We start from the raw sequence: 25938 nt of genomic DNA, 5'->3' as shown, positions 1-25938 counted from the left end.
ATAAAGACAAAAAACTCCATCTGGATGTATTTATATAAATATATTTTAGAGTGTTTTCTATTAATTAATTAATAAAATCTGTAAGGATTACCTCCCTTACTTTTCAACATTAGTGTGCAATATATAGAATATGGAAAATGAAAACTGTCATAAAATCATTAAATCTTGTTTGATCTTAAAAAAAATTGCAGGTGCACATCTTCAGATGGTGTTCAACATATGTACAAATTTTCAAACTGTTCCATGCAGTAATAAAAAATTCTATAGGGGGGACAAAGTTGCGTCTACAGACAGACGGACGGACAGACAGACGGACAGGGTGAAACCAATATACCCCCCTAAACTTCGTTTGCGGGGGTATAACTAAGATATATTTTTTAACATCCTTGATAATGGAGATCAGGCTCTGCATCTGAAGCTACCTCTGCAATTCATTTATATTATAATTAAATCAACTTTGCATGTTTAAAATAGTATTTTTATCTATAAAACATGTGACATGTTCCAAAAAACAAAACCTCATCCAGCATTCGAAACCTATGGCTCAGATTAAGCATCAAGCCTGTCAGGTGCATCAGTTTCATAAGACGCATCATCCATGCAAGTTTTGTGAAGTTAGGACCAGTAATAACTAAGATATAATCATCAGAGGGCACCTGCTCAAAAAACTTTAAGCAGCTATTAAAACCTTAACCTCCTCCAGCATCTGAAACTTATGGCTCAGATTCAGCATTCAAGCCTGTCTGGTGCATCAGTATCATAAGATGCATCATCCATGCAGGATTGGTAAAATTAGGACAAGTAGTAACTTAGAAATTACTATCAAAGGGCACCTGCACCAAAAACTTTAACCTCCTCCAGCATCTAAAATTCATAGCCCAGATTCGGCATCCAAGTCTTTCAAGTCCATAAGTTTCTCCAGATGCATCATCTATGCAAGTTTGGTGAAGATAGGACAAGTAAAAATTTAGATACAGGACCTGCAACGAAAACTTTAACCAGGTCTGAACGCAGACGGTATAGCATAAGCTCCCCTTGACTTTGTCACGGTGAGGTTATAAAGGATGCAATAGTAAATACCTCCTCTGACCAGCGGTCGCTTCGTTGTTCTGGTAGTAGTTCGCTGTGTATAATCACCACCAGTAAGCCTTTTCCATGTTGTCTTTCGAGTTCGAGTATAAGAGGAAGGATGACTCGTGGCTCTGCCTACAAAATTAACATAACTTACAAATTTTACAATCTAAATAAAGCTTATACCTCAATCTTTCTGATTTAAATCTAAGCAGAATTTCATTTAAAAGCAAGAACCATGAAGAATGGCCTTGTCAAAATATCATAAACTTGATGTTGCTAAAGTTTTTTCTCCCTACACAAAAATAAACTTTCAATGATCGAGGCCTTAATTCTTTACGATGTTTGGACTTCTCTGAATTTTGATTTGCATTCAAGAAAATAAAAAAAAAAGACAACAACAAGCCAACACTCTTACTTGTGCATGGCCCATTGTAATAGAGGGTGATCTTCTTCTGCTGAATACAGCTCTCAAAGTCCATGTGGCATTGACTGATGTAGGTTTTTTCATCCGATCCACAGATGGAATATCCGGAATATTTGTCCCTTTGATCGAGGAGGCAGCTCAGTCTGTCACAGTGACACTCAGCTCCTCTCGAAGTGTGTGTGTCCACACAGTACGCCCCAAACCTACACTGATGGCCCGAACTTCTGTCACAACGCGGTCCTACATTGTGCTGACTTTTCACTGCAAAACATAAAGGCAAGGATAATATACTCTGTCACATCAAACCTCATGTACCCGTATGAGCTGAAATTTTCATGTTATCTTAAATTTAATAAAATAACCAACAAAAGATCTACAGGCCTTATCGGTCACCTTAGTATCATAGTTCATACACAGACCTGTCAAAGATTCTAATATATGTACCATATTTTTGGGGCATATGTCTATGTGGGGCATATGCCGAATTGCTCATTTTCAGACAAAATTCAGGAAAAATCCTTAGACTTGCCGAATTCGGGGATAAGCCGATTTTCAATCGATGATTACTATAGTGAAAGTATGACTGCTGATTAAGGAAGTCGTCGTATTAAGTATATATTTTTAAAATATCAATGTAGAAAGTCAAAAGAGTAATTATAGGCCTCTATGGGTCAAGAGTCATGAAATTCACAATTTATGTTTCCCTTACCCCAAAGTAATTTGGGAAGAATTGGCCATGTAGTTTTAAGAAGAAGTTAAAAATGTTCAATTGTTAACACAAGACACATGGTGCAAAGCACTGGACACCGCCAGACAAAAACTTATTGCATTAGGTCACCTCAGTGACTCAGGTGACTTAAAAAAGCATGTTTTGGCATCAGGTATTACAGTTCTGTCAGTTGCATGTCATAAACTTTTAGTTCAATTAATATACCAATTCTGATCTATTCAATTTCTATTTTTGTTCACACCTTTTGTTCCACACACATCAAAGGACACAGGAGAATCGTCTGCTTCACACACCTCACAATGGTGACCTTTGACCCCATTGTTACACAGACATTTGCCGTTATCTTGGTGACAATCTGTGCGATTTGCACCAAACTGATCACAGTTGCAACCTGTAAAGGAAAATTAGGGAAAATCACTCATAAACTTCAGATTTTATCATGCAAATACAAGGCTATAGGGATATGTGATAAGAATAAAAAAAAAATGAAATCTTGATCATACTGGCACATCCTGGGGTGTAGTTACTGCGAGTCTCAGGGTTCAGGCCCCAGTAGCCAGGCTTACATTTGTCACACTTTTGACCACCCACCCCGGAGAGACAGTCACACGCCTTGGTTTTGGGATCACAGGTCATTTGCCGGGAGCCAGCCCTGTAGCAGCCACAGTTCACTGTCAATAGAACGTAGCCAAATAGAATAATAAATATGTTATTAGAGTCAAAAATACCTAAAAAACTAAAAAACATCTACCATAAATAAGTCCAAAATACCATAGTAAAAGTTATATTCAACATGTTTAAATTATCTTTAGACATTTTTTTACAATTTTGCATCATGTGTAAATTATTTGAAGTTCATGCCATCAAAATCATAAAGTTATTAGTTAGTTAAAGAAAAGAACAAGATAATAATTTGAAGTGACAACATCAATCATGCTATGGGTACACATTAAAAATCAAATCAAATTTTTTTAAAGCCAAAAAAACAAAGATGTTCAGTCGATACGATTGGTCCTGACTGGCTGACTGAAAGTTAGAACAGAACATTCACAGTTTACAATGACAGTTTAACTCATATGAACTTTTTTTAAAAATTAGTAATGAGATAAGTGTTACAATCCTAATTGAATTTCTTATAAACACCAAAATGTTTAAACTGAGAATAAAACATCTTGATGCATTCTTACATGAACATCCTTCATTGTTAGGACCTGTTGCTATGGTAACTTGGTCTGGACAACAGCCATAGATTGAATCTGAGCAACCAGTGTTGGATTTTTCTAAAGAGGACACATTAATTTTGTTTCATATAACATATAAACAACATCTTCAAAACACACTAGTCAACCTGAGGCTCCAAGAAGGGGAATCAAATGATGATGATTTAACTTTAAAAGCGTTAAAAACCAATGAAATTACAATTTATTATTGGCAATTCTGTGTCATTTTACATGGGCTTGGGACAAAAAGTCATAGTTGAAGCCTTTCCTTTTGAAAGGCAAAAAAAGCATGCGAGTAGATCATTAGTGAAACTTCCTTCACCTCTTCCTTCAGCTCTCTCCGAGCCTAGAGTTACGTACCTTCCCTACAACACTTCCCATATGGTAGGTGGCAGTAGCTGTTGGGGGGACAGGTTTCCTGGGAACAGTTATAGTCTTGACCGGTTCCTGGATTCAGCAAAGCTTTATTCCCATCACAAGCTTCATCCACCAGATCTAGAGAAAGTTAGAAAAAATCAACAAACTTTGGTATATTTTTTTGTTTTTAAGCAGTTTCACTTTTAAAAGATTCCAAGTGAATACTAAGTGATATCCTTGGATAAACCAAACCTACCACTGTCACAGTTTTCAGCATCCACTTCAACTATGGACTTGTTGGCTTTACAAGCTGCTTCCTGCATTTCACAATGGTTTCCATAGTTACGGCCATCAGAACCACACACTGGGTCACTGCAAGGTCATTTATCAATAATATGTACAAAGATATTGAGATAAACCCCATGATTTATTGAAAATAACAGATATGACAGTTCTGTTGATTCCTATTTTACAAAAGTACATAGTTCTGTGATCTGAATTTTGCATCAAATCACGAGAATATAAAATCAAGAACACCAACTTCTTGAATTATAATTTCATGAAGTTCACATTGTCAAATTTTAAAATCAGCAAGGTGTAATTCTCACAATTTCACGCGTATATTAATTTCTTACGATTATAAGGAATCTACAGTTTGTTATAACTTTTATGAAAAATATATGATAGACAACCAAATTGTCTTTGAATTTTTGGATTGACTCTAGTAATGTACTACACTTTGTTTTCCATTTTCATGAAGTTTACATTGTCAGATTTTAAAATCAGAGAGGTGTACTTCTCACAATTTCACACAAATATTAATTTCTTAAGATTATTAGGAATCTGCAGTATACATGAATTAATTGCAGTAGCACTAAATGCTGTCAATACTCACAGTACAGCAATACAGCCAAAGTCACATGAGCAGAAATGAGATCCATCAGGACTAGGAATACACAATCCTCCGAATGGACAGAGACTGTCATCACACAGTAACAGTCGGGAAAACTGTTCCTCTCCTGACCCCTCAAAGCCATCTGACCAATCATAGAGTGTCTTACAATACCAGCACAACATCAATTTCTTACACAAACAGCTTACATACAACATAAGTCACATCAATTTCAAAGAAAATTTAAAATGAAATGTCATGCATTTAACTTAAGCAAGAAATAAGCATTCATCGCTACGCTGACTTTTCTTCAAATAAAATTATCTATTCACAGGCAGAGTATCATGCATGGAGAAAAGGCAGTGAAATGTACATACTAGATGAAGTAGAACTATTGTTATCGTCTAAACAATTATAAACCAGAGTGTCATGAATGTGCAAACATATAAATGAGACATTTCAACATGACTGATACTATTTCACACTCTAAATACTCCTATGTAACTCACATGGAATGGAAGGACTCCCCCCTCCCCTCAAACAAAAAAAAGAGTAAAATAAAAAGATATTTCATCTTCCTGTCTAGGTGGAAATATTCATTAGAGATTGAATTTTGTATTTTGTTTATAAATGCTTTTGAACATTCAAACTTCTGCACTGTTTTTTTGTTTAAAATTCAAATACCTCTTTTGAATTTAATTGTATCTCAAAAAATCCATTTAAGATCTCAAATAATGTTTCAAATTTGTATTTAATAATTCAGTGAGTTCCAAGAGTCAGTCACATCTACTTTAGACAAATTCAAGTTACGATTATCCCTAAATGATATGATGTATTGCTTGTGGTCATTACAATGACAAACTAAAGTTTTAACCAGTCAGTGCCCCTCCATGTGAGTTTCTGTGCTCTATGACAACATCAATACCCCCAGAGGCCCCTGATCCAGAACCTTCTCTGAGGCACTCTCCGGTCATGAAGGGAATCCATTCCTTAGTCTCACACATGTGTTTCTTCACTTCACATTCACTGTCAAACTCCTTCCCATTAGAGGTACAAACTTTCCTATTCTCAGCTGGGCAGTAGAAGTCACAACTACAAACACCAGATCGGCATTGTCCATGGTGAGTGCAGTCATAGTCAGAGCTACAACCTGTTGTAAAAAAAAACCAAAAACTTAAACTTTACACAAAAAGTATTGGAGAAAAAACAAATACAGCTTCACCTCATCTCTCATCTCGATTGGACCATCTTGAATGAAGGACATGATGATGAAGAGCATTAGAGAAGACAATGTTTGATCTTGACCTATTATTTAGAAATTTAATGATCATTGCACATACATTATCAGACAACTTCACAAGCACTGTATTGGTCAAGTTTTATGCAGAGAGATCGAGTCAATTGGGAAAATTGGCATAAAGAAGCATTTTACACATCAGAGTTTGCTATGATCCAGATCTAGAAACCTGATTTAAAGTCACTGCACAAATCCTATCTACAGGGAATCTTGTAGTAAAGTCTGAGCAAAATTGACCCAATGAGAGTGAAAATAATGTTTGTACAAGGATTTTAACAAAGATCTGCTATGGACTTAACCTTGGACCAAGAAATTTGGTTCAAAGTCACTGAGCACCCCTTACCTATAACCACCAATGTGTTAAGATTTACTCAAAATGGGGCGACATATTTCACAATGAAATGTACTGGACAAATATAACACGTGGTGATACTAATCCTCTGTACAGTATTATTAGTTAGAATGCCTCTCTCACAATTTTCTACATAATATTTTACCAATCTGCTCACATGGTACGACAGTCAAGTCCCGTTTCTTCTCGCAGACATTTTTCTTCCTCTCGCAGTCGTTGTTGAATCTCTGTCCATCACTGGTGCAGACAGGGGGGCCCCCAGAGGGGCACACAGCATCACACTCACAACGGCCGTACGAACACGTTGAGTAAAACAGACAGGGCTCTTTACATGTTACTATAAATAGAGCCCACAAATAGCATTGAAGCAGGTACTGCATGTAACAATATGTACCCAAGAGAAGGCGCGTCTTATTTTAAGCATGGCAATAATTAAAAATCTTGCAGAATGAAATTTATAGCTAAGCTTAAACATATTTTTTTTAATGAAATTATTCTAATTTTTGCAATTGCAGGCCAACTACACTTCATGCAAACCACATAAGGCAAACATTAAAGTAATGGGTACTTTTGGAGCAAGTATAATGGAGCCGATACTGCCATGCTTTGTTATACTGAGTAGGACATACCGCATTCTCCGACCGATGTAACAGAAATAGTCCTCCTCTCCTGACAGGACTTTATCTTCATCTCGCACTCGTCCCTATAAGTCACACTGTCACTACCGCAAATCCTAATATTTGTCTAAATAATATACAAGCATTGATTGCTTATAATCAAGAGTTGAACTACAGTAGGATATTTTGCATTGGAAAGGCTTTATAAAAAGGATTTTGCATCAGAAAGCTGGCTATATACAAAAAGGATTTATCAATACAAAAGGAGTTAAAACAGTGTGATGAAAGAATTTCTCATTGTTATTGTTTTGGTATTTCATTTTTATGCAGCTTGTGAGTTTTCTACCCATTTTCAAAGATTGGAATGGAAAACATATTATTATAGCTCTTGGAATAAATATCCTAAACATCAAAACAAAACATTTGTTTGAGGTCTTTAAAATATATCTCACTCACATTGATTGCACTGAAAGCTTACCCTCCTGCAGTCTGTAGGGCACACACACTGATGGTTGGGGCGACTCCTGTCACAGACTCCATAATACTCACAGTCCCCCTTGGTTTTTCCACACCCATCATCAGCTGTAACAGAATTCAGATGTAGAAGAATCCAGATACAGGTACAAACAAACATGACAGAACAAGGTTATATGACTTCTTCAGATTATTGGCTATACACAGTCAATCATGTCTTTAAATATACACAACCCACAAAAAACAGAGACATTCAATGGTTAATTTGTTGAATCCATGCTGTTTATAGCTAGAATACAAAGAGTTTCAACAAAATTTGTGTTAAATTTGTTGACTTCAAATCACAAGATATTTGCTATCACAATGATCATTATATTCAAATTTTACTGTACTTAATATTACAGTACAGTTGAATCAACTAAATATCTTAACTTTCATTTAGTTTACAGTCAACCACTGAATTTGGCTTACCACAGAATCCATACATCTGTAACTTGATTGCAGTCTGTCCTGATGTACAGTTGGCTTTCTCTAACTCACACAGGTTATCATATGACATATCATTGCTGCCACAGACCTGTCGTTAGAGGTAAACAATTTCAACCATTGAGAAAAGACTCAACAGCCTACAAGAATACTACTTTTGACTGTTAAATTTTTTTTTACAGTTTGAGTCATATAAAAATTGTCTCTTCAACCACATTTACCGTAATGTCGCGTGTATAACACGCACTTTTTTTCAGCCAAAATTTGATCAAAAGTGGGGGGTGCGTGTTATACATAGGACAAAAATTGTACCCCATTTTTTCAAGCCATGATTCTTAATACCACGGGAGTAGTGACTGCCGATATAGCGTGTTATGCAAATTGAATGAGTGTATACTAAATTTACTGCATCAGAAATACCTTATTCTTAGTTTTTTCCCCCATGTATTGAAATATTTATCCTCTCTTAACACTATTTCTTGCATCAAACAAGTTTAAATATCGCCAGTTTATTCGCCATTACGTAAGCAGCCACCTGTTGACTCGGCGCGTGGTCAATGTTTGTTTAACAATTTCCGGTGTCAGAAGCATGCACCTCTCTCGTGTCGAACTTCACAGGGTGTTTTCAAGTGCATGTAGATAAGCAATTATTCTGATTTTATTAAACTTAATTACTTTGTGTCCCGTTATGCAGTTAAACGTTATTGCTTTATATAGTCTACACTGCTAAAATTACATCGATCATTTGTACGACTTGATAATGACGATATACGACATACGTACGTTTCTTCACAATGTTTATTTATATAAACAACAAAGGGTTTGACTATAATTAATCAATAAAATCATTTCTGGTTTATGTTTGCAAACATTATTACTTTTAAGCACTAAGCTCGGTTGCCGTTCTTCTCTACGTATGATGATCTTCTACTTCTCCGATGTTGCAAGAAACTCTTTATGAAGTGTCAAATGATATTTGATACCGCCCATGTAAATCATGCCGTCCTTTTTAATTAAAATTGTTAGAACTTTGACTCTAATATCGCTTAGGCCATGTTCCGATCACGAAATTAAAGTAATTATGCTTGGGTTAAAAAATTATCATTAAACAGTTATTTGGGAAAATGGCGGCCGTCGATTTTCATCGTCTGTGCTATGTTCCGATCTCAAAATTAAAGAAAATGCGCATGGATTATAAAATTAACATGAAACATCGATATTTTGGGGGAAAATGGCGGCCGTTGATTTCGCCATTTTTTGGGTGCGTGTTACAGTGCTGCTATCGTGAAAGTTGACAAAACTATCCTATCCTATCCTATATCCTGTATCCTGCATCCTATCCTGCAAATAAGCTCTATCCTATCCTATCCTATCCCATACATTCAAAATAAAGGAATGCAAGTTAAATGAAACGAAATTTAAGAATTAAATGATTTTATCAATTAGTGTAGTACTCAAAATGAATAATTTAATCTTAAAACCGAATATTCTTCGAGCGGGATAACTTACTTACCTGTGCTACCGTAAAATTAAATCGTACGCGGGATGGACACAATAACATAAACAAACAGGTAAGCGAATCAATTTTTGATTTTATTATATTTATGCATAAAAAATAGATAAATAACTTCGATGCCCTTATTGAGGAACTGTTAAGTTACATATTTTTATCAAATTATTTTCTTATCACATATAACTGAGCGTAATTATCATTATTTGAGCGTTCGTTCGACGATAAATGTAAACATGATCTGGAAAGGAATACTTCCTTTAGGAAGTTTCTATCGTTTATAGTTAAATCACTTTGAATATGTTTTAAATTAATGTATAAATTCTTAAGCATTTATAGCTAGCTAACATTTATTAAATCGATATCTTCAGGTTAATATCGGACAGAAATATGCGTCCCTGTTATTGGGCATTGACGAAATTATATGGCACGTGAAGCAATGTCTGTTTCTTGTATACATGTTTATCTTTTAAAATGCCGAATTGGTCGTTTATAAATTAAAGCTTTTATTACTTTGCTGACTTTGAATGAAGTAAATACAGAAATCTTTTTCTGACGTTGTCAAATGTTGCATCAAATTCTCACAGTAACTCCGTACTTGCGTACGAATTGACAAAGATGTAGCGCCGATATTTTAGCGCGCATCAATGTTATGCACCGCGTTCTTGATATAATAATTATTCTTAAATGGTTTAACTTGTGAAATTTATTAAATTGACATAGAAAATACATTGTTACGCCAATTTTCGTTTCGCAAAATAACTCTGAAATTTATACTCAATCTGATTGGCTACAGGATGCAGGATAGGATAGGATAGGATAGGATAGAATAGAACTTAACTTTTATATTTCTATCATGTATCGTGCATCCTGCATCCTATCCTATCCTATCCTTGTCAACTTTCAGGATAGCAGCACTGTATACATAGGACCTGCTGTTTTTTCGCCATTTTTTGGTTAACTTTGGGGGTGCGTATTATACACGAGTGCGTATTATACACGAGACATTACGTTAATTTTTTTTCCTACTCAATAAACAAGAGAATAAACTTTATAAGGAACATGTGTTAACAGTGTACTTCAAGTACTTTCAGTACTTTGTTTCTAAGCATAATCTTGCTCTACTTACAGGATTATAAAAATAATCTTGTAATATTAATAAATTCTACTTACAGGATTGAACCTCTCTCCTTGGCAATCTTTACAAGGGTTCCTAATACACTGGGGAATGCCATTTTCTTCCACACACCTCTCATTTGGTGCACATTGCTTGGTTCTACATGATGAACTTGTGGCTTGTGATGAACAAAGAACAAATTTATCATCAACTTCCCTAATGAAGACTCTTCCATTTAACACAAATATATTTTAACTTGATCAAATACTCCTTATTTTCTATTTAAGTAAACTGATGCAAAGAGAGTGGGATGATTTCCTTAATCAACCGTTATTTAACATAAAAGCTCACCATATATTCATGATGTCACATAATACAAGCTAGGGCAAGAATTTAATTGGGAGTTTTGTTACTGACATATTCAACAAATAACAAGGAAATCAAACACTAATTGAAAATAAGGCAAACTAAAATATAAAACAGTTGCTACAGTCACTTTTACTTTCAAGAAATGTGCATGGTATTTTTTTTTACTTTCAATTCTTCAGTTTTTATCCGATTAGTTTCAGTAGTAATTTAATGAAAACAATGTGTGTAGGCCAAGTATAATGCACAAACAGTCATGGCAGGACTAAAATCAATAGTATGGCATATCCACAAATAAAACTCTCACTCAAATAAAAAGGTCAAGAGGACTCCCATCCTTAGAGGCTGCATGTGGAATTACAGGGGCTTCAGTACAACTATCTTTTTTTAAATTGCCAATCTTTAAGATTGTTGGGAGCAGTTAATGAAGGATGAATCCTATGGTAGTACGTACGCTACTCAGTGTTAAAATAGAGAAGAATAAAACAAAAAGTTATCATTTGATACATGTCATATATTCCTATATTAGTTATATATATTGCAACTTTTTGTACGCAAAAAAATTTTTTTTTTGGCGTAATGATGGAACTACAGCTCCACAGTCCTTCAACCTGAATTTCCAGTGGAGCTACAGTTCTGCAGCTACTTAAAAACACATATAATCAGGCCATCCTTAAAAAAATGTTTGTTTGGAATTTTGTTGGTGATTTTTTAAGCAATTTTTTTAATAAATATTTAACCAATTTACTTGAAAATTGATATGGTTTGTCATTTACCATTCTAAAGAAGAGTACGAAGTTTGAAAAACACTGGTGGAAGGGTATTCGTTGAGTCTTGCTCATAAGGCCTAACAAAAAAATAGGTTTGTTTCCGCTTTCTGGCTGAAAAAAATAGGGTCGGTAGGTAGGTATTTTATTTTTTTTATCTGATGAACTTTTCCCCCGGCTGGTGGGAACATTTCTCGTGTTCAACTGGCACGACATGTGCTGCCATTTTGTAAATAACAAACATCTTTACAACACTGATAACACTAAATAAGTTCTATAAGCGTTTTTACGACTTAAATTTTGAGGACACAATAAATTTTTAAATCGCATAAAAACGAAATTTTAACAAAAAACGGATAAAAAACGGAAATGTACGGAAAAACCCGGAATTTTTTTTGGGGGTCGGCGGGTTTAAGTGGGGTCGGTCGGGAAAGCGGAAACAAACCTTTTTTTTTTTTAGGCTTGAGCTGAGGGAGACGCACATACACACACAAACAACAGCAATGCTAAATCCACTTTAAATAAGTTGCGCTAGTTTGGGGATAAAAAAAAATTACACTTTATTTTTGGCTAATAAATTCTATAAGAAGGGGTATTTCAATGAGGCGGGGGGCAACTCCAAACAAACCATAATTTATTTTGGCCTCAGCTCTCCTTCCTATCCATGGAGGACAATTATACGCAATTCACATTCTCCTAAATTAAATCTATTAGAAAATCAACACATACCACATGCTCCTTCATTTTGCTTTATGATGAACAGTCCCTGTTCGCAGGAGGCCTTCCTTAGGTGACATTCACTGTTATAGGTCACTCCGTCAGTCCCACAAACCCGTATGGTACCAGTGCTGGGACACTCTGGTTCACAGTCACAGACCGCCTGGTTCCGGTTGTCAATCCGGCACGATCCATAATAACAGGTCTTAGAGGCACAAGGACCTTCTACCAATACAAAATGATTCAGAATCCATATACACTCAAAAATATTTAGTGTGGTTGATAAAATTAGACACAACAATATACATTTACTATATATAACCATCTGGTTATTTCCCTTTTTTCGCAATCACTTTCAGATCTCAATAAAAACAACAAAGTTAAAGTGGCTGCATTTTTGCAAGGAGAAAAATTAAGATTGTAATTGCATGACTACTTCATTTTAACATTTTTATTCTTTTACAGCTGCACTAAATTGCAAGTATATGTACAAGGTATTTTGCCTTATATATGTACATGCAGCTGTATTCATATTCTAATCAAAATAAATTTAAGTCTTAAAATACTTGAATTTGTCAATCTCCATGCATGCAAGGGTATTTTTTATTTCATTTTAGTTTTTTTTCACAGAAAAAAGCCTTAAATAAATATACCAAGTATATAACCTAGATCAACCATGGAAGTATTACATGTTAAAAATCTATATCAACTGAGGTTTTATATCTATATGTGAATATATAAAATTACAGTAATAATAAGGGCTGTTTAATAATGCAAATCAGTATTGACCATTTTTTTAATGCTTTGATATAATTTATCCATATTTAGCTGTCAAAAATTTTACCGTACCATCAAATTCATATTTTCACCATTGATTGGTTATACCTATTTTTATTCATTTAATATATACTTAGCTATTCTGCTAAATGTTTATTTTTTTTAACAAATCAACAGAAAATATTAAATCTCGATCAACATACTCTATATAAATTATGTATATAATTTATCTGTGCAGATTTTTTATGCATCCTGGTAAAAATTAAAGTACACTTTCAACACTGTCTAAAAAGTTTTTTTTAAATCATTCTTTGCACATTAAAGGTAAGTAAATCACACATTACACTGAATTCCTTTAAGAAACAACATACAAAGTGAAAATGAACAATCATTCACATATTATAAAACAACGCAACAGAGATGTACAAAGAAATCAAATACATGTATAGTGCATCCGGCAACATTTTGAAAAAAAAAATCAAAACATCAATAAATCACTTTATATTTCTCATATTGTATCTTTTTTCTTCTGTATTAAAGATTCTTGATTTCATTATCAAGCACATATTTCAAAAATAAAATAAAACAACATACTGACACAAAGCATGGTGCATGCAATGATTCAAAACTACACAAGTATGGATTTTTCAATCATTCTGCAAGAATTTTCATTAACAGAGTTCTTCCACTGATGCATTGGATGCATAATCTAGGGAAATGATCTATTAATTCTTACTGTAAGTGGACATTCTGAGTTACAGTGCTGTTCAAAGTTAAGAGGGCAGGAAAAGGGGCGGAGCTTCATTTCTAAAGTGACAGGTGCTCTACTCTAGTTGTGCTGGCATCGTGCTGACATATGCCCCTCTCAACAACGTTTATGGCAAAATATGTGCACTACCTTGAATTGACAGAATCCAAAAATTCTTAACCAAAATAAAGTCATTTCGATCTTTAAAAAAAAAATGTCTACAGTAAGTACTTTACTTTAAAGATGCAAAGTTTGTTATCATACTTATTTTATCATAGAGCTAAGATTTTATATTATTGCATTGTATGCAACTCCTGTAAAAAAAAAAGGAAAATATCCAGAAATTGTTCATATCATGCCAATTTTTGAACCTGAGATGTGTAATATATATGTGCTAAAAAAATCACAAATAAAAATGTGTTGAGATTCTGTCAATTATCACACATACAGAAAACGACAATGCAGTCTCACCCTCACGTTTAAATTCACTGCTATCACCAGTTGGCTTTCTATAATCTAAAATCAGGTCAAAGTAATCTGAAAGTTTTTTTTAAGATGGAGACAATTTTTAGTTCAATAAGGGAAGGTTTTGAGGGTCTCAAATTCAAAGACTTTTTTCATATTTAAGTTTTTTCTTCAATCCTTTTTTTTTGAGGAGGGGGGGGGGGGGGATATAGCAATGGGTCTAAAATTCCATTATCATAAACATGATTACTCCCTTAATTAAAAGCATTACATAGATATGTTTTACATGTATTATTATTTATTTAGGTTTAGGTATGGAAATCAAAGTACTGAAGAACTGTCGGGAGTTGATTTTGTCGATGTTTATTTATTTGAAAATCAATGATATGTTACTTTGCATGACAGTTACATGTAGTTTCTAATTTGAATTACGCACATTTTTATAATATGAATTTTGGACTTTTTCGACAAGAATGTCAAGAAACCCCCATATGAATCATGTTAAATAATATTTAAAGATAAAATTAATTCAATCAAACTATGTATCAGTAATAGAAATATTTCTCGAAAATTGTATGGATCCAAGCAATATTGAACTCTATTCTCGTTCAACCAAACGCTCTGCTGACACCGTTAATCTCCGACAAGGATTTAGGAGACAGCCGAGCGTCGAGTTGAACGAAACTATATTGAACTCTGGCGTAGGAATACATACGACTACAAAAAGTATTTAAATTGTTCGTACCATTTAAAACCTGACTATTTTCAAGGCATTTATAAATACGTTTCATTGAAAAACAATGCTTTAGCATACATTACATCGAATTCATCCATTATTTTCAAGAACTAAGTCTTGTCAGCAGCAATGATTTGTGCTGAGGTCCAAACACTGTTTCACTTTCGGTTTGTCTGAGTAACTGCATAGGAGAGTTGATTAAAATCAACTCCCAAGAATAACTCAAAATTTTGGCAATTTTAGTATGCTCAAGGAAGGTGTAAAATATATATATATTTTTTTTAAATTCTGTCACAAATTATTTGTACATATATTGTGCACTTTTATTATTTTTTGCTTTTGTTGGCCATTTAACTCTCATAAATTTTCCATTTGTCTGGACTTTTTAAAAGTTTTTGGAGTCTTGCAATTAACTGATATGTACAGTATAAAATTAATGTTCTTCTATATACCCTGTTAATTTATTTATTTATTGATTAAAAAAGAACAAAGTTTTGAGAAAACATTGATATATAAGGGATGCAGACTCCATGCAAAAGGTAATATATTAAGACAGAATTTGTGACACTACTTTATCACATGACCAAGTAGACATGATTATAGTATCATCAACAATTAACAACAATAATGTATACTCTCAGCAAAAGAGATATATCAATATGTACAAAATAAACCAGAAGAATACAAATTGTCGATTTGATAGCATGCCAAGAAAATATATTGAACAATATGAACAAGAAAAGCATCATTGCTGACTCCAAGTGCAGTTGATAACTTATTAGAGTAACTATTGAATCATGTATAATTATAATTCCTTGTCGTTATTGGTGTATTTAATGCAACAAAAGCATTATGACATCTGGTACATATGCTCTATAGGTTTGATTAATTTCATTCAGTGAATCAGATCTTAAAATAGGAAAATGAGTACTAACTGACTTCTCAGAGATAAAACTTGACTCTGACAGATAATTGGTGATGGTTGCTTGGTTTTATTGAGAGTACCCTGTGTCCAGATATGGGTCAGTACCTTGGCAGGGTCCCTCATTCTGGACATTGATGTTCCGTCCACTGTGGCAGGCGTGGAGGTCCAGCTTGCACCGGTTGCTGTACAGGTTTCCGTCCGTGCCACAAACCTGCTCCATCCTGTCCTCACAGGACTGGACACACCCACAGGTCGGCCGCTGGGTGCTGGGGTCAATCACACACACCTGGGGCGGGGTACAGGGGAGATCCTTACACAGATCTGAAGGGGAAGTCACTCACTCCATCAAACTCCTTACGTGAAAGAACATTCGAAATACTTATCCTTACACAGATCTGAAGGGGAAGTCACTCACTCCATCAAACTCGATCCTTACATGAAAGAACATTCGAAATACTTATAAACTGACTCGCATACACAACCTAACTCCGATTCAAAAGACTCGATTCAAAACAGTGTCTGACTGATGTACATCATCTAATATGAGGGAGAAGTCATACCTACTCACACCACTATAATCTATATGTGTAGATTGTCACGTTCCATGAGACCCAGCCAATACACTGATTAACATCAATCCAACTCAAAAGGTAACATTATAAAAGTTTCCCTACTTGAAAGGGTTCTCAACATCTAATTCAAAGTGTAGACATCAAACGAACAGGATAAACAGACCACTCCTATGAGGGCACACAATTCAAACTTATGTAGTACCATTTTAACAAGAGCTTAGACTTTGGGTAGTTATGTTCAACAGCAATGTGACATAGGCCTGTCTATTCGTTGTAGGCCATTCTGCCATGGCTCTTTGAAATTAACAAAATGTGTCTGTTTTTGAGCTAAGACTAAGCCATCTAGCTGTGTATATTTCATGTGAAACCAGCATCATTTTTAATTTGTTTAAAATGATGCAAAAAAAGATCTACGGTTTCATCTTACCGAAAGTCCAAGGTCTTGTTTAAATGGTTCTAATGGGCACCCAATATGAATTTACTAAACCCAATGGACAAGAACAATAACACTTAATATAAAAGAATACACATCAGAGTCACTGTGACCCTGACAGTACTTCATTTAAGGCTCTGTCAAGAATCAGCAATTATCTAAAATTTTAGACTTATTCTTTGCATCCCCCCCTTTAGCTAAGCCCTTTCCACTTACAGACGATTAATTAGTCTAGAACTTTACATGTAGAAAGTGATCTTTTAATGCCATTGCAAATATGAAAGTTGATTACATTTATGATTATCAGAATTTTATAATTATAGAGGTTATATACTCTGGTTCTCTTTTTCTTTTCAAACATATAAAGGAAACTATGCAAAATATCCTGAAACGTTCTCACCATTGTGGGCTTTGTGTTAGCTTGCTGATCTTGTTAAACCTTAATGATCTCCGATCCCCAGCCATGTTCAATCACTCTCAATGATCCAGATTTTTTTTATTCGTACTATAAATCTGCCTTTTCTATAGGCAAATCTAAATAGTCTTCTGGTGTTAACATTACAAACAGTATAAAAATGTTTCATCTTAACTTGTATATTTATTCCTAATAATCCATCGTGGGCAAATTTGCAATAACTTTGTAAAATGCATGGATACCATCAATAATTTTTTTTTCCCATTTCATTTAAAACGTTTAGAGGACAAATAACATTTTTCTGATGAAAAGAATTCTTAGGGGCTGAGGGTCGGAGCACCTTTAAGAAAAATTGATATTACTGCCTCTAAGGGAAAACAAAAAATGAGGAAAGTTGGGCCCTGCATGAAGGAGTTCAGTTTCAAATTTCCGATATGCATTTTTCTATACACTATTATAGTGCAGTTTTTTCTTAACAGCGACATCTGCAAAATTTTCTTGTCAAAAGTAGGAAAGAAAATTCAATAAGCACAAAAACACAGACTCTCCCGAGACTCTCTCAGAGCCTCACCAAATCAATACAACTTCAGTTTTGTCCCTAAACTCCTATTACTTCCATTTCTCTTGTAAATTACACTGAGATTGAGGCAGCTATCAAATTTTGAACAAATTATAAAAAGACATCACCATGGCAACTCATCTCCACAGCAAAAATCATTGATCAACCTATAATCTGTGATCTGAAGAAGTTGGAAGTTGAATTTTTGCAAAACCGTGAAAAAGAAATAAGAAAATCATAAGGTTAACATGGGAAATTGGAAAAGACTTTGGATTATATTCTTCTTCTTTTTTTTCAATGAAAAATCATTTTAAAATACTATATTGACTGTCTCATCTTTATAATTCCTTCAATACATTAACATTCACAATCTTTACAGTATATGCCCATTTTGATTATAAGTTAATTGTGAATGCTTTAAACAAAAATTTCAATGTTTTGTTATCTTTAAACCTTACCACACTTTCCATAAGTATACGTCATATTTCTCTGATTCTCACACGCTGCCTTTTGAAATGAGCAGAGATTGGGGTACTCCACGTTATTGCTTCCACAAACTGGCTTATTATCCACATTATCTCCATAGTCATAGCAATACTGAGGACATATGCACTGCCAACTTTTTCCATTATCTGATGGAATACATCTACCATAAAAATGGCATGTCTTATTCTGGCAGGGGTCTGTCTTACCCTCAGGATAAACATAGCACCCCTTAGCCCCAACACAGAATGTCAATAAAAGTACAACTAAAACCTTCCTTCTGCAAATCATTTTTAAAACTGCACACTGTCAATGTTTAACTTCCATCAACGGAACTATACAGCTAAATACACATCAGCTGTATCTGGACATCTACCAATGCTAGGGAAACAAATTTGTTATGTATATTATTTATCATTGGTGTCTCCTTCAAATCCTTGTGAAAAACATCCCACTTCTCTCATCCAACAGATAAAAGCAAGACCAGCCAGTTCCAACACTGCAGTCTGCACGATATTTGACTATTTTCCCTTGTAAGAGACAGTCCCCATGAAATATTAATCGTTCAATCATTAAGAATCACAGAGCATCACTTTCTGTGTTTTACTGAGGTTTTGCAGCCAACAGAGAGATGTATCATTTGCTTATTTTATTTCCCTACCCATTTTCGGCCTCCATAAAAAAGCTGATGTTATTTTCCATCAGCGTCTGACACACAGTGCCCCGACACCATCAATACTTTTCCAAGTTTCAGTATTATTGCATTTAGAACTAGATTAAGCAATCGTAGAGAGAATGCTCCCAGTGGAACTCAATTCAATGGAAACTCTGTCCTCTGGTAATGCGCTTCTTCACCTTTGACTGTAGACTTGCTCAACTTGTCATCTCCCAAAGTGAGAAATATCGCTCGAGTATTCAGATCTAATATTACATACCAAAACACTCCATATTTAGCAATGCAGCAGATATGATTCCATTATATTAAATTAGCACAGAGAAGTATGAATTGCTAAAAATTCTATTAGTCTAGAACTTTTGTTCAGCATCAACCAATAAACTACATGTTCTATCTATTCTCCATCTACATCTTTTGGTACAGTCCTATTAAATTCTTTCACATAAATTTCTTTGCACTACAGACTTTTATCATAATTGAGTTCCTAGAACAAATGCCTTTTGTTTGGTATTCAGCGAGCAGAAAGATCCCAAAACTTTTGTCAATAATCCAATCAATTACAACACCAGAAATCACTCTTCACCACTGACCGACAGCAGCAGAGATTTGAGCTCATAAACACAGAAAACATGAAGTGTCTGATTAGTTTTTCATCCTTAATGATGCTTCTAGAGCCTTTGAGATCCAAAGCATATCTTCATATTTGTCCATTACAATCAGACTATCAAGTTCATCATTATCAAAGGAGGCACCGATAAGCAAAATATTCTGTCAACGCATTTTCCCCTGGCATTTCTTTTTGTTCTTAATGGTAACTATCCATCTTTGAAAAAAAAAATGTCTTTTTCTCCTCCTTCTAAATAAATTAGACTTTAAGAGAGTTCAAATCAATAAATGGAATAGAAGCTGGGGAAAAAGCATGCTTCATTCTATAATGGCATTCAGTGAGAATTCTCAGGAGAACTGACTAGCACATAGCAACTTCCCACTGATTTTAAATACCACAGAATTACAAAAGATTTAGTGCAATTTTTAACAGCATCCTTCAAGAATTAAATGCAACACCACGACAAATAATGATCAGATTTCAAGGACCAAGAGACAAATTAAAGTATTGGCACCAATTTTGGTTACAAAAAGTTCAAGTTTTATGGAGCCAATATAGAACTTGGGAGACTGAGTCAGATAATAAAGTTAGCTAAAACATTGTGATTGTATTGTTGGAGCCACAAATCATGCTTCTGTTAAAAGCTTAAACATACATACAACAATAACTGTTCAGTAACATTAATTACTCTGTGACAACTCAAAATGTCAACCTCAATTATCATGATCCTCTAGATATCCATATCTAAGTTTCTTAAAATGCCCTATAGATCAATGAAATTATCACTAGACAAAGATTTTTTTCAATATTAAAAGCTAATCTGCAAATTACCATCTTGGGAGGTTTTGCTTTTCTGAATCTAAGTTAACATCTGTATTTTAAAGGTATAGGAAAGAGAATTCAATGCTGAATGTCTTCATAGAGACTGGATACTCTCCCTTTCACTGCTTGTCAATAGATTTTTAGTTGATTTGTAACTCATTTGAACTTTAACCATGTAGGCATAGGGATCATCTTATTTTATGAATGTAAAGAGAAGGCAAACTTACATAAAATTTCCTGCTCATATATGTAAAGAGACTTTTAATGCTATCAAATCAACCTTTTGCATGCAGTTAATATTAATTAAAGCTGCTTGGTCCGAATTTTTCGCTGTAACAGTATCAAATTTTTCTATACAAACCAATTACAGGGTATCTTAAAAAAATGTATGTTATACACATATTACGCAAAACCATCATTTAATTAAAAGCATACATAAAATTTGATATAAAATTGGACCAAGCAGATTTAAATAAATGTCATTTGTTAACTATTTTAAACCAAATTTGATGCCTTTACAGATACCAAGTACAACATTATACCTAAAATAAACTGGGAAGATGATGGGCAAACCAATACAATTGTTTAAAGATGCTGCTCAAGATAAGCTTGGCTGATCTTTCCAATTTCGAGAAATTCATAGACGACCTACTACGTACATGTCAGAGTTATCTCTGATACTTACTAGTACTGTAGTTTTTGTAACGAGATCTGCCAAGGGTTCATGGGGAGTAGAGTGGACACCAAACCCTTGGCTAGCAAGATTTTTTTGAGTTTAAGACCTGTAAAAAAAACTTCCCTTGAAACAGGACCTCACATACTCACCAGATTTGAGGCACTTCCCAGGGTACGCCTGGTTGATTCGTCGTCTCTCCTCACAGCTGGCCTTCTTGAGCTGACACAGATTCCTGTAGGTGGCGTCGTCTGTTCCACAGACAGGCTGGACGTCGGACGGACAGCTCTGGACACACTCACAGTACGCTTTATCATCCCTCACAATGCAATGGCCATGGAATGGACAAAAGTTGATATCACATGGAGCTGTTGAAATATGAAAATATAGTATATTCAATTAACATAAGTCATACACACACCTGAGCAAATTTCTTCCAGTCTCAGTTTTTTTCTAATGCTATAATTAGGTTTACTGATCCTCATTAATGATTACTGTATACAGAAAAAATATGCCCTAGTTTTATTTTCATCCCTTTCGCCGTTGTTGTCAGTGGGCAAATTTGAGACAGGACGAATTCAAATATCTCAACTTATCTCTTTTAAAACACAGTTGTGTCTGGGTGAACTTAAAAAAGGGCAAAACTGTTTGCAAGTGTAGAAGGGCAAAAATTAAATGGGGCGAAAATAACAGTGTACAGTAATATGGATTTGAGTCCTTTGTTGTTCAGAAATATATTTACATTGTATCTTCAAATGTGTTCCCCTCTTATTATACTAGAAAAAAATTCTATTATTTTCTATTTACACTTCCTATTTTCTATTCCTATACTTAATTCTTACACAGTGAAAATGATTCACGAAAAGCTTGTAAAAACACTCAGACTTCACAAACCTCTTTGTCAGCTGAAAGGTATTTTCTGGCATAAAGAACTTGTTCTACTTGCACATTTTTGCAGTTTGCTCACCAGTAAAAACTTGAAACTTGAATTCTTTGAATTAGATTGCTTTTAAATTCGCAATATTATCTTTAGTTATTATAAGCCTCCATATTTTTTTTTTATAAGATGATTTTTAATTCAGTTTCTCATTCTATGTATTCCATGATGATTTTTGAACTTGCATTTGTGCATCTTCCTCATCCCCTAGAATCAGGTTTGTACAAACTTTAAAATATTTACACAGCTATCTAAGCTTAAAAGCTTATTAATTAAGGTGGCTCACTATACTTTGAAATAGTTTCTGAAATCAATAGAATATTACTTTATTATGATAGACAAGTCAAAGAGGCAAAAAAATATGAAATTTTGTATAAAAATTACGATTTTCAAAAAAATGATTCAGTAAATATGAACAAAAGCCCCAGGCAGATTTGAACTCATGATCTGTGGTACACAAGCCCGATACTTTAACCACTAAGCCATGATAAAACATGTATATGTGTACAATCAAATGGATTGATACAAACAATTGAACAAAACATTTAAATCGCCATCTTGTGACATAGTGTCCTAAAAAGTCTTGATGTTAAAGTCAGCTGAGGTATCTGAAGTCAAAGTTTTGGTACAATTGATTAAGTATTGGTTCTTGACAAAAAGCTCCAATACTGGTAGATATTATGTTTCATAGTTCATCTATAATATGGTTTATTCCTGGTTCATAAATTCCATATGAGGTTTTGCCTTAAATATGGAGTTAACTGATCACATATAAACCATATCAGATCAATTACAAACCATGTAATAATTGTATCTTACCAACTGCCTTTGTTCAAATGGCATATAATAAATAAAACTACACAGCTTTGACATTGAATGAATAATTTTATGGTTTTCTAAAAATGTAATGTACAGTCCTGGTTCAAGACCTGATGTGATAATTCTCAAAGGGAGATAAATCTTGTACTGTGTATGGGATGGGTAAGTATACATGATATCAAAAGGAATGCAGTTAACTAATTAATTTCTTACAAATAAGGTAAGACTACATACATACAGATAAATAGCTAGACAAGATGACATGACCCTTATAAAAGAGATGGACCATGATTCCTATAATAGCGCTCCCAATTATCACATGCTTAGCCCCCATAAGTTAACAAAGTCAGTTGCATCAAATTTTTTTCCTCAAACCTGGGACGACCTCATCAAATATTTTACCATAAAAATCTAATATAATTAAGTAAACAAAAAAGACAGCTAATCAATGGCTTACCACTAACGAGAAATAATTGCTATACAATGCACCAGAACATTAAATTCACTTCAAAGACTACACTCCACCCACCTGATAATGGCAGAAAGTGATTTGCACTCATTGATTTCATAAAATAAATTCTGAAGGTCGTCACCATTGTAATTTTCACGCCTTGTATCAAGATAAATTCATATAACACGCTGATGACAGTGCAATTTTTCCAGGGAAGGGACTACTTTGTCAACACCAAAGGTTTAATAAATAGAGAAGATGAAAGTGAAATATTTACTACAGAGCAGCTAGCTATAACGCTAGTCTAAATGTATTCATCAAGCAGAAAGTGCTATCGTTGATTATTCTGCCATTAATGGATATTCTTTGTAAAATACAATCTATCTGTAAAGCAGCGCATCACAATAGAAATCAAAAGTTACTCTTGCAAATTTGAGACAAAACAGGAAATGAGGAGGCACAAAAAAAAACAACGGCAACTTGGGAGAATGCTAACGAGATGAACCAGTTTTAACAGGGTTAGACTATTACGAAATGATTCCTTGCAGCTATGGCCATTTATACTAAAACACTAAAACAAAAAGGCTATCAAATGATAAACAACATAAATCATTTTTACAAGTCCTACATTTGACTTGGGTCATGGTTTTGATGAGGTGTCTACAATGCACGACTCTTTGTATACAGATCAAAAGTTGATGCTTTCGCTTTGGTGATTGGCAATCAGCAAAACTTAATTCCCTAATATAACTGTCTCCCTGTCTGGCATAATACAATATTACTCTCAGTCAAGTCTCCATCAGTTCCTCTCTCCGAGCTTCTTTTACGTCTCCAACACAAGTCATTAGCAAAACCCAGGACTTCCATTAACATATTAGCCTCTTAATAATGAAACACAAAATGCAAATCTGAATGCAAATTACCAAAAGCATTGGTTTCATGTTTTAATTGGAAAAAAACAAAACACCCGAGTTGCTAAAGTGAATAATTGCCGTTTGAAATTTAACATTACTATCGAATATTTAAGTTCTATGAAGAAGTATTTATCAAAGCCCTTTGGGCTTTAATTGTTTGATTCGGTCACGCCCTGACCAAAATTATCACCTCATAATAATCAAGAAATGATTCCTTAATTAAATTCATGATTCATATGTGGTAAAATTTCTATAGACAAGATTTTGAAATAAATCCAAGAATATGAATTTCATCACTTAGTATATATCCTAGAAGAAAAAGATGAACAATTTTTTTGGACAAATACGCCTATTCCGGAACAAGTTGTGATATAACATTCAAAGTGATCAATTTCTTGGTAAGATGTTACACTTTGGAGCTAATACAATCTCAATTCAATCTTCTTGATCAGAGTTTATGCAAGAAGTTGGAAGAAAGCAATCATGCTGAAACTCTCATTTCACTGTGGACAGATCTGGCATTATGTTTTGATCCCAAAGATTGCAAAGACCAACCAAAACCTGGCAAGCAATAATGGTCAGAACAGAAAAGTTCTAAGTACAGAAAGTGGAAGGTCTTAATATCAAACAAGTTTTGGAGCAATAATATGTTGTATAAAATATACAATCAATAAAATAATTTACCTTACTGTAAATGACAATTCAATATTACATGTGAAATATACATATTGCAAATTCCCATTTAATTTTTACTTATATACTTATACTTAAACTTATATCCTGTGTTTCTCTTATGTTCAGACTTTGAACGAAATGCCAATATGTTGCAATTCTTATACTGAAATTCATATCTTCATCAATTTGTTAAAGTTTTGGAGAACAAATACTGCAGTCAGATGATGGGTTAATCACCTTTGCTTAACATACTGTTCAGTAGCTGAAAGTAATATCTGATTCAGTTTATAAAATCAAAGAACTGAAAATACACAAAGTATATGGAGGTTCATATTTTCTTACTGGTCACATATAATTGTAATGAAATAACCACACTTTTAAGGCCGAAATTTTCAACCAGCAAGTTTTTATAACTATCTTATAGATCCAGGTGAGAAGCATACAAGGGTTAAGCAAAGAAGGAACACTTCCTTTCGTTATTAATATGAGAGGTTAATGCACAGAATGTTTGAAAACTCTTCCATTGTATTTTTTTCAATGTAATGATGTTAGAAATATGTGCAGGAACACAATGCTGATGAATTAAAGCACGTTTAAATTAGATACCATTATGCTGGAATTTGGCAAAAAGCGTAGCAGGCTTCACATGGACTAGCTCCTTGCTTTTAAACAGATATACAGTACATGTTATCTATATACAAATTATTGTCCCACAAGTAATATAATTCAACATGGCAAAAAACACATTTTGTTTCCCTTTTGTTAAAAATTTAAGGGTGAGTTTTTAAAGACCAAAGTTAAACACATCACTGTCATGAGCGCCAAATATTTTTTTTAGGAATCTGTAAAAG

The 25938-nt window shown here is 34.1% G+C and overlaps 1 protein-coding gene across 16 annotated transcripts in view; it reads right to left on the bottom strand.

The window, feature by feature from the left end:
* The window catches only part of LOC105342863 (agrin), a 67397-nt gene that overhangs the window by 11605 nt on the left and 29854 nt on the right, over nt 1-25938 (bottom strand). For 3 of the 16 annotated variants that reach the window (XM_034482305.2, XM_034482310.2, XM_034482307.2), the window contains 18 exons: nt 21444-21659; nt 16157-16372; nt 14397-14441; nt 12413-12625; nt 10607-10728; nt 7909-8014; nt 7442-7545; nt 6976-7090; nt 6492-6683; nt 5623-5847; nt 4701-4842; nt 4062-4177; nt 3809-3943; nt 3416-3508; nt 2732-2899; nt 2470-2619; nt 1490-1759; nt 1081-1206 (listed from right to left, as the gene is read on the bottom strand). In XM_034482305.2, the coding sequence (XP_034338196.1) occupies nt 1081-1206; nt 1490-1759; nt 2470-2619; nt 2732-2899; nt 3416-3508; nt 3809-3943; nt 4062-4177; nt 4701-4842; nt 5623-5847; nt 6492-6683; nt 6976-7090; nt 7442-7545; nt 7909-8014; nt 10607-10728; nt 12413-12625; nt 14397-14441; nt 16157-16372; nt 21444-21659 (2754 nt within the window). Of the gene's footprint in view, nt 1-1080; nt 1207-1489; nt 1760-2469; nt 2620-2731; nt 2900-3415; nt 3509-3808; nt 3944-4061; nt 4178-4700; nt 4843-5622; nt 5848-6491; nt 6684-6975; nt 7091-7441; nt 7546-7908; nt 8015-10606; nt 10729-12412; nt 12626-14396; nt 14442-16156; nt 16373-18488; nt 19466-21443; nt 21660-25938 lie in introns of those variants that run through there. The other 13 variants (XM_011449931.4, XM_011449932.4, XM_034482306.2 and 10 more) reach the window with 12 other exon arrangements.

The sequence above is a fragment of the Magallana gigas genome, chromosome 3 (genome assembly GCF_963853765.1).
Source record: "Magallana gigas chromosome 3, xbMagGiga1.1, whole genome shotgun sequence".
Classification (NCBI taxonomy): Eukaryota; Metazoa; Mollusca; class Bivalvia; order Ostreida; family Ostreidae; genus Magallana; species Magallana gigas.
Note: the sequence above shows the minus strand (reverse complement) of the source record. Positions and strands in the feature narration are given on the sequence as shown.